Raw genomic sequence first — 17,912 nt, forward strand, 5'->3', positions numbered from 1 at the left:
CGAGTGCATGAGTGTGGGTGTTTAATCAAAAGAAGGCTGCAAATACTCCCTACAATCAGTGCACTATTAGTCATCCGTACAAAACAAGGAAGAGCAATACGTGGAACAGGAGGCCATGTAAGGCGTCAAACCACAGCAGTAATTACTTCCAACCTGACAAACAGTGAAGGCCTTCTGTGGAGGCGGCAGAATGCAGCAAAGCTTTTATCTGAAGGCGAAATGGAGGTAATAACGGGATAATTGTTCTGGACGATAGCTGCCTCTCCCACTGCTACCTGCTAAATTCTGCTGGCACCGAGCGTGTTCGGCTTGGCAGTCATGGCACCGCCATGTTACCCGTGTCTATGCATGTGCATGTTTGCGCACGAGCGAGTTTGTGTTGGCATTTATCTGGGTGTGTGAGTGTGTCAGCACTTGATGTATGTGAGTGGGTTTGAAGTGTGTGTAAAGAGGAAAAAAGCTGGCCAGTTACACCATGTTTTCTGAATAACAAGCGAGCCAGAAACCAAGCTGGACAACACAACTCTCCCCTTCATCAATCTATACACCTGTATCTCTCAATCCCTGCCCTGCTGTGCTAGACTAATCTTTCCCCCCTCTTCCAATCCACAGTGCCAGAGATGATCTCCGTACTATCATTTTATGAGACAGTCTTGTGGCTGAGAATGATAGATCTTTTGGAGCAAGGGCTGTAAGGTGAATTCAAATCCAAAACGCTGTAAATACATTTTTAAATTCGCAAACCACCCTCTTGACCACAGGTGTTTGTTTCTGTGTACAAATCTGTTCATGTGGTCATGTTACTGTGTCATGTGCTATAAAAGAAGCCCTGTCTAAGGCTGTATGATCCCGTCAATCATCACTTTTACTTAAAACTGTGCATCAGATGAGATATTTCACTACACTTTTAAATCCACTATCTTAGGTGATGTCACACAGGTATAGTACTGCACAGATATTCTATTGCAAAGCATAGCAAGAACAACAGCCCATAGTAATAGTGTTTGATCAGCTGTTATGTACCTACTAATCTCCATAGACAGTATATTACCATAAAATGTACAACTCCTAATTAGTATACTGGGAGCTAATGTGAAAATGATTTAAAAATGCATTTAAGAAGAGTAATATATAGAAATAACTCACACAAAAGATGATCTTAAAACATTAGGCTTTAATAAACTACCATTCCTCATGCATATAAAATCCAGTGTCTGTTTTGAACTGAGACAAAATCACTTCCTGAGAAAATTTCCATTATTGGATTCTAATTTGAACAAATATGCTAAACAGACTGGTTGGATGTCATAATTTTCCACAGTCATTCTGAGAGTAAGTGGGAAAACTGGAAGCCAGACCAAAGATCCACAACAACCAAAGTAAAACACTATTAACTAAGGATTTTAACTTTTTTTTAAAGTTCTTTCTTTAAAGTGATTGCACAGGAGCCTTTAAGACAGTATCAATTAGTACTTGATGATTGATGTTGCTTAAATGATTAAAAAAAGACACGAAATATATTGCAATATACCATAACACAATACAGGAGCTGGCTTCCTTACTATAGGGAGAAATATGTATACTGGGCCACCTATACATTACACCGACAGAAGCTGGCTAGGTGCTTGATATTTTATATACCTAAAACACTTAAAATTAAAGGTGTGGCCCAATACTTTACTTGTACTTTGTATGTTTTATTTTTTGGAATATACTTGGATATACTAAAATATGATGAGCTCTTTCTCTGCCTGCAGTATCAACTTTAATCTTCCTTCTCTACCTATCAGGGGCATGCAGTGAAATTCAGAAACTTATTGTCCGTCTTCATTATAGCTAATGAGGTGGGAAAGGTGCCCTCCTCGGTTCATTCATGGAACAAAACAACTACAGGGAATACACTGCAGCTCATCTCTACTGTGAGTAATCAGGAGGACAGGAAAAATGAGGGAGGGAGGAGGGTAAAAGACAGACGGTGAGGGACAGAACAAGAGTAGGAGGGAGGGAAGAAGGCGAGGAAACAGGAATCAATGTCACATGAACCCGTTCTAAAGTGATGGATGTTTAAGAAAAAGGAGGATTGAATGACACAGACAAGGAGAAAGAATAATGGGAGAATAAAGTAATTACTAAATGTATCTGCTGTAATGCTCATGACACAAAAAATAATGAAATTTATTTTATGCTTTTTTTCCCTTTTAGGTAACAAAAGAATCAACTATTCTTTCGACTCACTTTTTCAGATCGACTATCCTTCATTCACTGTCCAGGCAAGTAACACTTTCAAATTTCTAAAATAAATAAAAGCTTTTTTAAATCCACCCAGAAAACAACATCAGTGCTGCGAGCAGAAAGAGGCAAGGAGAGGAAATAAAGAAGCAGGATGGTGAGTGGTAAGCAGAAACAAGGCGGTGGGGGGGGACAGATTAGAGAGCATTTTACACTCTGAGCTCTTCATCCATCAACAAAATCTGCAGAGCTTTAAAGGGGGAAGAGATGTGCAAGCTTTTCATCTAGAAATGTCTGCACTGCACAGCGTGCAGCACTCTGTTCTGCATATATGCATGTGTGCCCGGCTGCAGGATTGGCTCTGTCAGTCAAACAAAGCGAGTCGGTTCAGTTGAGCACCCAAAACTACCCGACATACCATAAAAATCCCACGGACTGAAACGCATATCTAGCTAACAAAAGCTGACGTAGTGTGGTAAGCCAGGGATGACTGTAGAGTCTGCCGCTGCATTCTGGCCAGCTCAGAGGAGCAACACTCTCACTGTGTACATTTTTGAGTTTCCTCTATACGACAAGGGGCCACACATTGGAACGTGTGCAAAAGACCTATCCAGTGTGATATTAAAACCACACTTTTCCTTGTAGGTACTTGATAAAAGATATAAGGTCAAGGAAAGCTGTGAATGAGAATTCCAAGGAATTCCAAATGAAAATAAAACAGGAATGTTCAGGGAATTTCACTAGGCTGCTTAATTATGTAACTATAGATGTTATTTTTGTAGGTCTGCCATGGTTAAACTATGATTTTGGAATATGGAAAAAGTCCAGTATGGTGGTTAACACTGTTGCCTCACAGCAAGAAGGTTCTGGATTTGACTCCAACATCTGGCTGGGCCTCTCCGTGTGGAGTTTGCATGTTGCCCCTGTGTCTTTATGGCTTTCTCGCCCAGTACTTCGGCTTCCTCCAACAGGCCAAAAACACAAATTTAGTAGGGAATTAGCCCGATTGCTAAATCTAAATTGCCATAATCGTCTGTTTCTCTGTGTCAGTCCTATGATAGACTGGTGACCCGCCCAGGATCTCAACCTATGGCAGCTGGGATAGGCTCAGGCCCCCACTCGCCACCGTGAATTGGATAAGTGTAGGAAAATCAATGGACAACCATGCTAAAAACGTTTTTTTGTTACCAGTGGTGCAATAAAAACACTCCTTAACCTTTTTATACAACATTCAATTGTAATGTATTTCGAGCCCTAAAAACTTCCCTCCTCAAAAAGTTGTTAAGGAAGGTAATTACTTGTAATTGAAAGATACTTAGATGGGTCTGTTTGGTCGTCTCACATTTAAAATGTTTCTCAATGAAATTCCTAAAATGTGCTGTATGCTATATGTAGATAGAGAACATTTTAACAAAAATGGCATCCTGTATAGACTATATTGACACACAAAATTTATTCAAACCACCTCCTAAACATGCTTAGCCAATAAGCACTTAAAACGGGACTCACAAAAGGCATCAAGCCCTTTAATTGGCTTCTTGGGAACTAGTAAGGGAACCCAGAGGCAGCTGCACTCAGTCGATATCATGAACAAAACTCATGTCTGATGTTCTACCAAGGCACCGAGCTCACCCCATGTGCTATGGGATAATCTAAAGACACATTTTTCTGCTCAAACTTCACAGCTTCAGTACAGTCCGAACACACAGCACATCTCATGTTTTCCAGGATCCGATTCTCTTCTCTCCTGCTTCGAAGGACATCTCAGACCAGTATTACACCTCATTTACACACCCTCACCTACACCTAAACATGCACACACCTCTGCTCGTGCACTTTTTCCTCCTCTCTTGCTCCCTGTCAGGGTTGCCATGGAGGGAGGTTTTCTTTGCTGCCATGACAACGTGAGATCTCTCTGGTCTCCCCTAACGACAGCGAAACAGAGCAGACAGCGCCCGTGGATGATTTTGGAGCGCTGTGATCCACACTCGTGCTGCTCAAGTCCCCTGTTCTACCCTGTGGCAAAGAAGGGTGGTGTTGGAAGATGCACACAGCTCCCTTGCTTAGATTAAAATGCCAATAAAACCGAAGATGAAGAATTATCAATTATTTGTACTTGAATATTCAAGTAAAGGTCCTCGCTTTGCCAGAAAATGTGTCCTATTAGATTTTAATCCACACTGTGTAGGCACTGTAGACTGCTATGCTGTAGCTAGTTATATTGACAGTGAATATAATATCTATACCTGTAAAGCATTACTGGGTAAATCGAACCCCTGTACCTGTCAGCTCGGGTAGCTTCCACCTTCAAAGAGCTGCTTTTTAGTGGAATAATTTGCATGTGGTTGTTTTTCTTTCAACAAGGCCATTGTTGTTTTTGTTGAGGATTTCATATGTCATGTCATTACTGTATGAAATAGTGTGCTTTCTGCCTTCTGACTGTGCACTGGTATATATAGATTAAAGGGGAAAAAATGCAAACAGCCAGGCAGTTTGTCTAGTGGTTAACAACTTCAATAAATCGTCTGGATTATTAGATTATTGATAAATGTAAATGAAGACAAATCTTCTCTGGGATGGAAAGTAAGTCTGTTTTCGTTATAAATGCTGACACCTATAGAAATGTGACATAAAGCCCCGACCAGAAGCACTGGATTTAAGACTTGGCTAACATCAGCATAGTGAGATGGCTATACTGTCATCTTTTCAAAGATCTACCTATTACTGTAGACTTTGGCCTTCCAATTCTAAGCTTATGTGCATAAGGAAATTTGGGTTTGGTCGATTACTTCTTTCTTGTAACAATGCTTCTTGACAATAAATCTTATATTACCGGAAAACCTGTTTATTCCCCCTTAAATGGTGCCACATGTGTAAGGAAAATGAATTTGTGGGTTGAGCAGCAGAGTTGAGCATGTGGGCTGCACTCATGAAAATGTGGTAAATCATCTCTGCCAATGCCAAAAAGCTTATTCTGTTTTTGACTCTTTTTAGGTGTCGTTACTGGACTGGATGATCGAAGTCTAAAGAAACAAGACATGTTGGTAATTTCACTATTCATTTATTTAACAAACAGGGGCCTCAGAAATACATGAAAGAACCAAACACAACCACAACAGCCTGGCACATCCTGCTCATGGTGGTCACCAGCTTGGTCACACAATGCTGTGGCATGGCATCCCATTCTTCAACCATCTTAAAACAAGAGTCAGTAGTAGGGCTGGGCCATATCATACCGTTCACGGTAACACCAGTATAATGTTAGGCAATGATAAGAAAGTGAAATATCGCGATAGAATATGGGTAAAACGCGCATGTGCAATGCCTTTATTTTTATACGAACATGGCGGAAAAAGCATGGCGGTAATGGAGAACGAGAAGGCCGAAAGTGGATCGTTGAATGAAACAGATGAACTAACATTGGTTTGTAAAAATGCTGCAACTTCAGTGGTGTGGAACTGGTTTGGTTTTCGTCCGTCAGATACACAACAAAGCACAATTTTTGGTAGAGCATGCTAGCAGGCCGTCGTTATTAGCGTGTTTTTCGGAAAATAAGGCACACTTAAAATCAATCCTTTGATTTGATGAAAAAATCGACAGGGCCCCTTATAATCCGGTGCGCCTTATGTATGAATTCTTGTTGTGCTTACTGACGTTGAACCGATTTTATGTGGTACACGGTTAAAAAATCTGTCAAAAATGTTTTAGTACAACTTTGGTAAGCTACGAAGCCGCACCGCTTAATGGATTGTCTGAGCATTACAGCTACCGTAGTCAGGAGCCTCATGGAGTGATACGTACTGTGCTTCAACATAATATTACTGTATTGTGTGTATAACCTCTTTTTAAGTTTTGTGGATATTATACCTGGTTATGCTGAGGATATGTCAGCCAATTTCCACTGGAAATGCCTTTTGGTTAAACTGTCAGCGAGGAATTTGCATTTGCACTGTTAAGTTTTTATATAGCTTTAATGCACATAAAAAACAGCTGCTTGTTTAAGTAAAAATACATTGATGGGGGTTTTTTTCACTTATAAAGTTTTGGCGTTGTAAAATATTTTGTCCAGTGTCAATTATATTGTCAGTTATATCATTATTGCAAATTTTCAAATATATATCGTGATAAATATTTTTGGCCATATTGCCCTGCTCTAGTCAGTAGCAGAATAAGCTGTCTGGCATCGGCAGAGAAGATTTTCATGGGCACAACCCACACACTCTACTCTGCTGCTCAACCCACAAATACATTTTCCTGAAAAATGTGGCACAATTTAAGCGGAATAAAGAGACTTTCCAGCAGTATAAGATACAAAAAATAATCAACCAAACACAAATGTCCTTACTTTTTGTGCTAAGTTTATAATTATTCCACAATTAAAGTGTCTGTAAACATCCCTTAGTTTGGTTTGGTGGTGCAATGCCCTGCAGGAAGAGACACTTTTCCAAAAATAATCCAGAAGTGCCTACTCTGCAAAGACAATAAATGACATACGAATACCTTAAAGCAGCGGTCCCCAACCTTTTTTGCGCCATGGACCACGGAGTTTAATGTCCGACAATATCTTCACAGACCGGCCATTAAGGTGTCGCAGATAAATACAACTAAATAAAATAATATGACCAAGACATATGGTGGTATTTTGCAAATATAATAATAAACGCAAATTCACCAAATACTAGTATTGGCAAAGATTAATGACAGAACAGGGATTGCATCGTGTTACTACTGTAAACTTCCCCAGGACAGCTAACCTGACTAACTTTATTGTCCTGGAACATCTGTATGTTTGTGTAGTGGTTGCTAGGCAGAGTTACAGCTATACAAGCAAGAAATAAATGACTATCCTGAGTGTTGTGAATAGCACGGATGCAACTGTGGCTAAATCAATTTCATGTTAATGTACTGTATGAAGCCTGTATAGCTTGTTGCACGATACACACAATTTCTTTTTAAACTCTGGCTTATAGAACCTAACTTGTTATTTCAGTCACCGGGGAAGACTGTGAGTTTGCATGCCAGTGAGTGAAAAAGATTGTTATAGAAAGAGCAGGAGTCTCATGTCTGCATGAGCTGATCATAACCCAGATTCATTCATTTGTTTGTCTACTTCCTGAGTATTTACACTACAACTGCAGCTGCATTTCTAAATGTAACGAGCAGTTCAAACTGGTCACATGGATTTCATTTGGGTAGGCCAAAGGGGAACATGTTAGATGAATCAATATTCTTCATGCAATTATAGCTGCGATGATAAAGAACCCACCGGACACCCATTATTAGAATTGTTATTTCTGCATCACAGACCCCGAAGATAATTAAGCACACTGTGAGTTTCTATTATGTAAATTCTTACCTTAAGTCTCTCAGACACTCCATCAGTAAAACTGATGGTGAACTCCTCCACTTTGGGCACCTTCAGCCGCTTCTTCTCTGTCTGGTACTCCGTGCGGGTTTTCACCACCACCTGGAAGCAGAAGAAGAGTCGAAATTAAAGCAGTTAAATACTCAAAGATGCTGAAGGCAGCGAAGGATTGATGGGTATTACCGTGGAAGGGAAAGGTTAATTTCCGTTTAGCGTGTTGCCACAAAGGTCTTACAAACTGCATTAAATGGCAGGAGGTTTCACCTGACAAAATCAGTTCATTCAGGTCAAGTGCAAAAAAAAGGTGACGGAGGAAACATGTTGGCTTAATAAAAACTGGGCCAAAGTGCAGAATCATCCTTGGTTAACAATCTGTATCAAAACATATCCACATTCAGTAGACTGTAATGTACATTATGAAATATTTTGTCCAGAAAAAATGTGCAATAGCCAGTAGGAAACATTCTTCATTTACTAATATTCTGTTTGTTTCCCACTACCTTCAAAATTAAAACTAATTGAAACCAGAAGCTCAGTAACATTGTAGCTGAATTCAAAGGTTAATGTAACGTGCAGAAAGAAAGTTGTGTTTTCTTACTAGTGGTTGGTTTTGTTGCACAAACTATTGAGAATTAAAGAAGTCAAGGAGACTTGAAAAGTCGAGGATCAATGCTATTAAATTAATGTCACTTCACTAAAATACGACCAACGCTGTAGGAGGAGTGGTGATGCCTTGACATAGCAAAAGTTCATCAGTCCTTTGGCCGCATGAGCAAACAGCTGACAGATGGTGTGAATATCATTGATCATCTAATTACAATGCAGTGTTGTACCTGTCTGTGGTCCTGAAAATCATCTGCATATTAACAGGACACGTAGCACCCCTTTCAATATTGCTGCAGACTGAAGCCTGATTCAGACTTCTGTGGGGAATCTTTGTAGAGTCTACAATGTAACCTCTGTAAGTGGTTGACGTTGTCTATGCTTGCGCAGGTTCGTTACATGTTCATTACCATGTGGTCATGTCCTGATGCTTCATACGTGGTGCCAGCCAACAGACAAAAATAAAATGCTGGGTCCTTACTGTTTGTTGTGGTCAGTTTTCTTTTTCTTTTAGGAGTAAAGATATTTGTCCCTCGTTTTTTTTTCCACGTTTTTGTTCAGTCCCTCACATCCATTCTGATAGTTTCAGCAATCTCCCTCCAGGAATCTACAGACATTTATGAGTCCTTATATTGATGCTGTGGTTTTTATTCCTTATACTGGGCTGATGATTGTTATTCTCTCACTGATAAATTCAAAAACTGTGGCGAGTAGTCAGAAATGCACATGAGGAATCAACTGTGCTGAACAGGCCAATCACAGTAGTTGGGGGCTGTGTTGATGCATCGTGCGGTTATTTCTCAGGAGGTGTGAGCAGGTTATGTTTTACGTTACGGCATAGATTCCCCACTGAAGCATAAATGGGATGTAAGCACTCCCCTCATGGCAACGTCACTCTCCAGCAGCAGCAGCCTCCACCAGAAGGAAAACTCACACCCAAAGTAAAGGACCCAGGACCATTTATTGTCCAATATCCAGTGCCCATGTCTTAGGAGATCTGAGCTGTTTAAAGGCATGATGAAGACCTACTCAATATTAAACAGGTAGTTTTAATGTTGTGGCTGATCAGTGTAAAACACAAAATTCAGAAGCTCTTCCAAGATATTTTGACAGAGACATTTTCTTGGTCATAAAGTAACAAATCTTATGGTAATAACATTATAATATTGTGCTTAGCGCTTCCTCTACAAACAAATCCTATTCGTGTATAAAGATATGACAAAGAAGTCACCCCTCACCCCAAGTTATGTTTCCTCTGTAAAAGGCATAATTGTCATAGGAAGTTTGGACAAAGGCACATCTTTCTAACCAGCAGCAGGTTTAAGGGTTAGAAAATTCGATTCAGTTCAATTTTATTTATTCAGCACCAACACAACAGTCACCTCAATGCGCTTTATATTGTAAGCTAGATCCTACAATAATACATACAGAGAAAAACCCAACAATGATATGCCTCCCTTTGGGCAGCGCTTTGGTGACAGTGGGAAGGAAAAACTCCCTTTTAACAGGAAGAAACCTCCAGCAGAACCAGGTTCAGGGAGGGGCGGGGCCATCTGCTGTGACCAGTTGGGGTCAAGAGTGCCGGCTGATATTAGACAGTGTATGAGATTACAGCACATCAGTCAACTTTTCAATAATTATATTCTAAGGCAACAATGTTAGCTCTCTTATTTTGGCGCTGAATTAAACCTTGGATTTGGAAAGCTCATCTCAGACACCTGTTACCGCTTACTAAGCTGTCTTGCTATTTTCTGCTGGCAGCTAGAGCAAAACAAAAGAAGCAAAAAACTGTCCCAGTAGTGTCAATTTTGCACTCCTCAAGCAAACAGGTTTGGAGCTGTAGTCCAAACACAGAGTCTTCAAAGCTCTGGTTTGCTTTCCGACTTCCAGTTGTGTTGTAGGAGGTCCACGTTCAAAACACGTGGGAGGAGAAAGCAGATGGGATTTCCTTAGTAACATAGGAATTACAGCTGAGCTTCTCTTGATGAAGATATCAACCCACGCACACTCAAACATAAAGAACAGTTTGCATTGCAAGTCACACTTCTGCAGTAGTGTCTGGCTGCACGCACATGTATAAGCAGTTCTTAAGATTGTCTGGAGGCTATATTTGCACAGTCCCCTCTTGCTAGTTTTGATTCCTCTGTGGTGCTTTTTGTGGCCCTGGTGTAAATGAACAACAAAAGAGGTGCTTTTTACCAGGTTGCGTGCACTTCACCACTGCAATTACTAAAAAGACAAAGTGTCCCTACTGTTTTTGTGCGTTTCCTGTATACTAATGCACAGAAGACAGGGCAGGGAATAGAGTACAAATGACAGAGCAGAGGAGAGCTGGATGGAGAGGAAAAAAAAGAAGAACAATGTCTCAGTGTCCTTGAGGCTAATTGTGCTGCCTCTGAGCGGCTCTCCGTCACTTTGAGACAAAGCCAGAAACTGCTGCGCACACAAACTGGCTCCACTATCTGAATAACAAAGCTGTCAGTTGGCTGTAGAAACCTCTTATCTAACAGTTGAAGGCCGCAGTAGGTGTACTGAATACTGCGCATTTTATTGGACCCCTGAGGCGCTGGTGCCCCAAGGCTTTCCGCGCAGTAACACCAGACGTCGGGCTTGCCATAGTTGTAACTAATGTCTCAATTTTGGCTCAACTTTCCCATTCTCCAACTCATTTCACAATAACATGCTCGCAGCCTCTAGGCTCAAACACACCAGCGCTTTATTTTGCTTCATTACTCTTTCCCCTTCTCTAAATCTCACTCCTTTATTTCATATTACCTAATGAAGTGGCCATCAGTCAACATTGCCTCATTTACACAGCTGTTAGCTGTCAGCCAGCTCGTAGATATCCCCTGAACAAAGTGGCACCATCTCTGATCAGACAGGTCTAAATACTCTCTGGGAGGGAAACCTTAAATTTATGAACAGAAAACTCTTATTACTAACACTGGATGTAAATGTGTATAAATAATGCAGATGTGATATGAAGACTGAAAAAAAAGCAATTGCAGCTTGCATTATTATCATTGTGCATGAGCAGCCTTTTATTTCTTTATGTTAGTAGTATGATTGTGCACTTTTTTGGCAAAGCCTGCAGTGAAGTGTTTGCGATAGCAGTGAAAGTCAGGTAGGTGGCCAAAATTAAATATCTCAGCAAATATCAGATTTTCATGAAAGGCTGCTAAAGCTATTTTAGTTACCCTGCACATAAACCAATGTGGCTTTGGTGAAGCCTTGACTTTTTCTTTTTGCTTATCAGAAGATCTTTCAACAATCAAAGAACCATTCAGAGGTGGACTGTCCTGCTGCATAACCCAAGTGAACTTTAGCATCAGGGCACGAACTGATGATCAGACATTGTCCTTCAGGAGTTACTGGTAGAGAGTGGAATTAATGGTTTCATCACTTGCAACAAGACTTCCAGGTCCTGAAGTCTTTTTTGGTCAGCAGTGGTTTTTGCCTTGGATTTCTTCCATTTATGCTATTTTTGCCCAGTCTCTTTCTTATATTAAACTAAGAACGCTGACCTTAACTGAGGCAAGTGAGGCCTTTTACATGACTTGATAGGCTGTTTTGGGAAGGTGTTCACTGTCCCAAGTTTTCTCCTTTTGTGGATAAAGGCTTTCACTATAGAGTCCCCTGAAACCCTTTCCAGAATAATAGAAGTCATTACTTTGTTTCTTTAAATCATAGTACGATCTGTTGCTCTTTTAGCCTATTTAAGGGATTTCTTGATTGAACAGGTCTGGCAATAATCAGAGTTGGACATGGCTCATAACATTGAACTCAGCTATGCAATTAATTCATGATTTGACAAGAGAGGGCAATTACTTTTTCCACATATGGCCAGGATTTTTTGTATTCACTCAGATTAACTTCTATTATTATTATTCTTTTATTATCTTAAACATTTAAGTGTGACTTAGAAATCAGGAAGGGGTCAAATATTTGGTACAGGTAGCTGGTACATGAAAAAACGTATTCAGTGGGAGATTACACAACCCATTTAGTCCCCTGTAGTTGTACTATTGTACTATTATTACTGTTCATGGTGGTACTTCTCTGTCTCAGCAGTGGTGCAGCACATCCTGCAGTTTTGGTAACATATTCCTGTAAGTGTGAAAACACAATTTTAATTTCCAGAATACCAGCGTTGCACGTTAACACCGTTTTATCTAAATTTTGAGTCTTATTTATCAGTTTGTATATAAAAAATATTTATTTTAGCTATTAATATTTCATTCCTTCTACTGCATCTGTGAATAAAATTTCAAATTAAACCACCCGTATTAAAAATACATCACCATGAGTTTTCTGTAGCTGCTTTAATATATCACTGGCAAGCGCTTCTACATCTGGAAGAGGCGGGTTAATGATTCCCCCACCTACATGGGTACAGCCTCTCCAGCAATTTCCTTTGAGAGTCTATTTACAGATATCAAATTAGTCATGTATATTTTATGTAAACATCCTGTTTCACTGTGACCTTTTAATACTTCTGTGTCTGACTCAAGAGTCACTTTTAGATCTGTAATATATCTCTGTGCAGTAAGCTGATGATTGCCTCACAATGTGACGATGGACACTTTGGTTGCCAACAGAATTTATAGATATGTGGGTTTTTTTGAAAACACACGTTTCTATATTTGAGTGAAGGAGCAAGTGATTGAATAAGGCATGAAGAAGTATATGAAGTGCATTTCAGAAAAGATGGCTTAAGCTCATCAATCTCAGCTTGCCATTCTCTCTTTGTGTCTCTCCATCGTTCCATCTCCAGTCACAGTATTATTATTTTTTTATTTTTTTCAGATTTGATATCCCCTGTGGAAAAGCTGTCAGAACATTTCTTCTTTGCCCATCTTCCCAGTATGTGAGACCTGTTATCGCAGTGAATGCTGTTTCGTTTTTCATCCCTAAGAACTGAGCTGTGTGGGAGAGAGTTGGTCTTTGGTGAAGTTTAGCGTGGAAAGCAGCTGTAAATACATTTTTGACACCTTTGATTCTTCGGGATTCCTTGTGATAAAAATAATTAATGAAAACCATTAAAAATAGAGAAGAACATTTGTACAACATGAGTTATAACAGGATGAACTGATGTTAAAATCAAGACGAGTAATATTTAATTTAAATGACAGCAGACATTCACGTTGGCACATTTTTTATCTTAACTAGTTAAAATAAGGTAAATCTGTTATAACGTTACTTTTGTTTTTTACCTGCTGGATCAGCCTATATTATCTTTAAATCTATTTACATTTTTTTTTTAAATAATGGTCTTCAACACATAAATACGGGGATCTCTGCTAATCTAATCTGAGTACTTCATACTACAATGCACTTCATTACTTAAACCTGTCCAAGTCCTGGCTAATGCAAAAATGTATTCAGCGAATCAAATGGCAGGAATTCAAGTATATAAGAATTCCAGACATGGTTAAGACAACCTACTGAAATTTAAACTGAATTAAGGGAATTAATAGGGAACAAAGGTGATTTAAGTGACTGTAAACATAGCATGGTTGTTGGTACTTAACAGGCTTGGCTGAGTTTTTCAGAAATTTGTGATTGTTAGGGATTTTCCTACACGACCACCTCGAAGGTTTATGGAGAATGATCCATTAAAAGAGAAAAAGTGAGCAGTAGTTCTCTGGGTGAAAAAGCCTTATTGATGTCCAAGGTCAACAGAGAATAGCCAGACTACTTCAAGTTAATAAAAAGCCAATAGAAACTCAAATAACCGCTTGTTACATCCATGTAGAGATGTCATCAGAACTTAAGAGTAAAATTCTTTAAATGTGACTGCACTTGTTTTTATTTGGCACTGGAGGTACAGAGGCAGCAGAACATCCAGATCTTTTCAGAGAATTGAAGGTGAGTGAGTTTCAGTTTAAATTAAAAGTATCCAAAGTGTTATCTTTTTTTTTGTTATCCTGAAATGCACGCTGCTATTTAGATTGACAGCTAACATTGTGAAATCAGCTTTGTGCGATGCGATATTAAATGTTTATAATAACGTGATGTAACTCTAACATTAGTAGGTTACATGGCAAATATTCTAATATTTCAGTCAGTGTCTTGTCAACAAAATGTAATGTTAAGATTTTAAATAAATGACCCGCCATCATGTTAGTGTTTTTAAAAGAACTTCAAGAAGTTCATCTTTAAGTATGTGGGATACAAATTTTGTTTTGATATCGAATTGGCTGTCCATTAATTCAACTACTGGTACTAACTACTCAATTTCTGGTATTGTGACCCTACAACCAAGATATGCAGAAGAACGTCTATGAACGCACGACACACTGAACCCTGAAGCGGAAGGGCAAGATCACACCAGGTGCTGTTCCTGTCAGCTTAAAACAGAAAACTGAGGCTACAATTCACACAGCCTCATCAAAGTTAGAAAACAGAAGAATGTAAAAATGTTGCCTGGTTTAAGGAGTCACAGTTTCTGCTGTGACGATGGTGGGGTCATCTGAATTGGCGGGTAACGAGCATGGATCATGCTTTTTATAAACAATTCAGGCTAAGGCTGTGCGATATGAACAAAATCTCATATCCCGATATAAGAATTCTATCGTTCCGATAACGATATAAATCACAAAAATGTAACATTTTCTGTAAATTCTGTGAATCTCGGGCAGCTCGACTTGCGTGAAGTGTTTCCAGCTGCGCGTCATGTAGCTGGAGTCGAGTGTTTTAACCGATGCATGAAACTATACATTTTTAGACATAAGATGTAACGGCTGCCATTTTCTTTGTGAGTATTTATTACACAGCGTGCTGCGGGGAAAAGCCTGTTCTAACGTTTGAGTCTAAGGTTTATTTTTTTTTGCTTCTCATCCGTAAATAATCTGCTCTTTCACGTGATTCAGTTTATTTTGAAAAGTCTCAACAGGATCTTGAGCTTTATTGTGAAAGGTTTATGTGGAAAATAAACAAGCTGACACGTGATGCTGTTACCGTCGTTGTTGCTAACCACAACGCATAAAACAGGCGTTTGTCAGTCCGTAGTGTGGTTATATAAAATATAAGAGAAAGAGAGAAAGAAGAAATTAATATAGCCACTACAGTGACCATCAAAAGGATGAAAAAATATTGTCGTAAACAGTTTATTTTGCGACACCACAAAACAAACGATAGCGTAAAATGAAACGATAGACGTTTTTATATCGTCATCCGATATATATTGTTATATCGAACAGCCCTAATTCAGGCTCGTGGTGTAATGGCATGGGGGGATATGTTCTTGGCAAACTTACTACCAACTGAGCATGGTTTTAACACCACAGCCTACCTGAGCATTATTGCGGACCATGTCCACCCTTTTATCACCACAGCTGTTTAGTTCATATGTTCATATGAAAATAAAAATCTTAATCATGGCGACCTATGAAAGAAAAGCTTTGCACCATTACCATGACCCAACAATTACTGGGGCTCAATCCTGAAAGTCTCTGTTAGCCTGTCAGAGTGAGTACTGCTGGTCCTCTTATCAGGAAAGTAAGAGCAGCTATTTGCATTCCCCAGCATCTGAGGTAGAAATCAATCTGTGGCTACACAGACAGAATATAAACCAGCAGGGCTTTAAATCCAAAGGTGCAACACTCCAACCAACCAGTAGCACTGCAGTACTGTTGGATTACACAGTGGAAAGAAAGCATGAGCCGTGAATGGCTGCTACAGTATAAAATAAACACAAAACTGTTGAAGGCTGAACATGCATACATGTATTTCATTCATTTAAATACTGAAGATAAACTGACACTGTCTATTCTTTTGCATGAATTTAATGGTCCTTAGGTCTCCTTAAGGTATTCATCAACTAACTAGTGTTCAGTCAAAGCAATACCAGCTGTTCGCTCTATAGTGATGGTAAACTCACTGTTATCCTTTTTTATGCATGTTTCCCAACATGTTATGACAGATGATTGACAAAACGATTAATTTCTTCATTTGGGAAATACTCTATATGGAATCTAAATCTAATCATAAACAAAAAAAGATATCTAAATGATCCCCCGCTAAAGCTCGTTATTCAAACTGTTAAACAAAAAACAGACTGTGTAGGCTTTGCGTTTCATCTGATCTGGCCTACAGCCTCTGTGCACATCCAGCCAGATAAACGTGTAAAAAATATATTTAGAATCTGTGGCGATTTGGCAAATTAACATGAGCGATGGTTCATCTGGTTAGGAGGCCCAAAGCCGTCACAACGCATAAGAAATCATCCGCTGATCCATTACTGATTTGACTGCCTGATGGAGGGTTCTCAATACCAGGAATTCCTCTTTAATTTATGAGGATAAGAACAAAGAATCGCAAAAAGAAAGAACGAGACTTGAAAGCGTCTCTGAAGTAACTGAGGGAAGTGAGAACAATAAAAGAATGAGGATGTGTGTTAAACAGGAAGAAAGTGATTGTAAGTCTCTTACTGCCTTTGAAGCAAGTCTTGGTAGCTTAGCTTTGTTCTTAGAGGAATGATAAACAGAAACGATCTGCGTGTCTCTCTCAGAGTCAGTCCACCTCTTGCCACCCTCCTCTGGTTGTTGTTGTTGATTTTCTTTCAAACTACCAGAAATCCAATCAAGATATTGGTGGCGCAGCAGAGGCCGTGATGCATCTCTGCCCAAATGAAATCAAATCTAATGCTTTTCTAATGCCTCAGCAGCATTTTCCTTCCATGCGTTGGTGTGCCTGTAAGTGTATGAACTTTACTGTCATAAAGTTACCCCACCCCTGCAAAAATCTGCAAATATCCCCGAGTAACCCTGTAGCCGGCAAGGTCACATACTCATCAGACAGGGATCAGGGAGAAAACAGCTGGACTCGTATTTGTAAAGCCGCTCACAACCGCACCGCTGATGTGGGGTACTAGTCGGGTCACATGACCTACTAAAACCTCGCTTTGGCTTTAAAGGACAAAGAGAACAAAACTGGTCTCAGATCAGATTTTGAGAGAATGATAAAAGCTGATTACCAGTGAACTCTTTCTGGATAGGGCAAGTGGCAAAAACAGCAACCCAGTATTCAGTGAGATTATGAAGCCTGTCGCCGCAACGAGTCTACAGTTTCTGATTTAGACAAAGGAATGTTTTCCTACAGATACAATCAACGTCAAATAACAAAATGATTACCAGTATAGGTTCTTTACTCAAAAAAGGTAATGTATTACACTTCCTGTCATTTTTTAAACTTTACATTACTTAATGACTTCCTGAATAATGTAATTCTTTACACTACTTGTTGCATTACTGTGGATTAAGGCCTTTAAATCTTTGTGAATATTTTATTATTAATGAAGTCATTCACATCAACTGCATAAATCTGCAGCACAAATTTACAGCATTTGTAGCTCAATTTTTCAGATTTTTCAGATCAAAATAAACAGATCTGACCAATCAGACCACTGCATTTGGGAACATGTGTATTCATACCTCATGACACCAGTATTGAATATTCATCCATCCATCCATCTATTTTCTTTTGCTTATTCGCATGGGCAGCAGCCTAAGCACATCCTCCAGCAACACCAAGACCAAGGCACTCCCAGGCCAGCCAAGAGATATAATCTCTCCAGCGTGTCCTGGGTCTGCCTCAGTACCTCCTCCGACTGGGACATGCCCGGAACACCTTGTCAGATGCTCAAACCACCTCAACTGGCTCCTTTTGATGTGGCGCAGTAGCGGCTCTAATCTGAGTGTTGGATGGCCGAACT

At 39.6% G+C, this 17,912-nt stretch overlaps 1 protein-coding gene across 2 annotated transcripts in view; it reads right to left on the reverse strand.

Annotated features, from left to right (window-relative positions):
- nsg2 (neuronal vesicle trafficking associated 2) overlaps positions 1-17,912 on the reverse strand; it is a 46,988-nt gene that overhangs the window by 24,093 nt on the left and 4,983 nt on the right. For both annotated transcript variants that reach the window (XM_005926400.3, XM_005926399.3), the window contains exon 3: positions 7,586-7,696. In XM_005926400.3, coding sequence (XP_005926462.1) covers positions 7,586-7,696 — 111 coding nt within the window. The remainder of the gene's footprint in view (positions 1-7,585; positions 7,697-17,912) is intronic.

Source organism: Haplochromis burtoni, unplaced genomic scaffold, assembly GCF_018398535.1.
Source record: "Haplochromis burtoni strain Fernald_Lab_line unplaced genomic scaffold, NCSU_Asbu1 Contig_83, whole genome shotgun sequence".
Lineage (NCBI taxonomy): Eukaryota > Metazoa > Chordata > Actinopteri > Cichliformes > Cichlidae > Haplochromis > Haplochromis burtoni.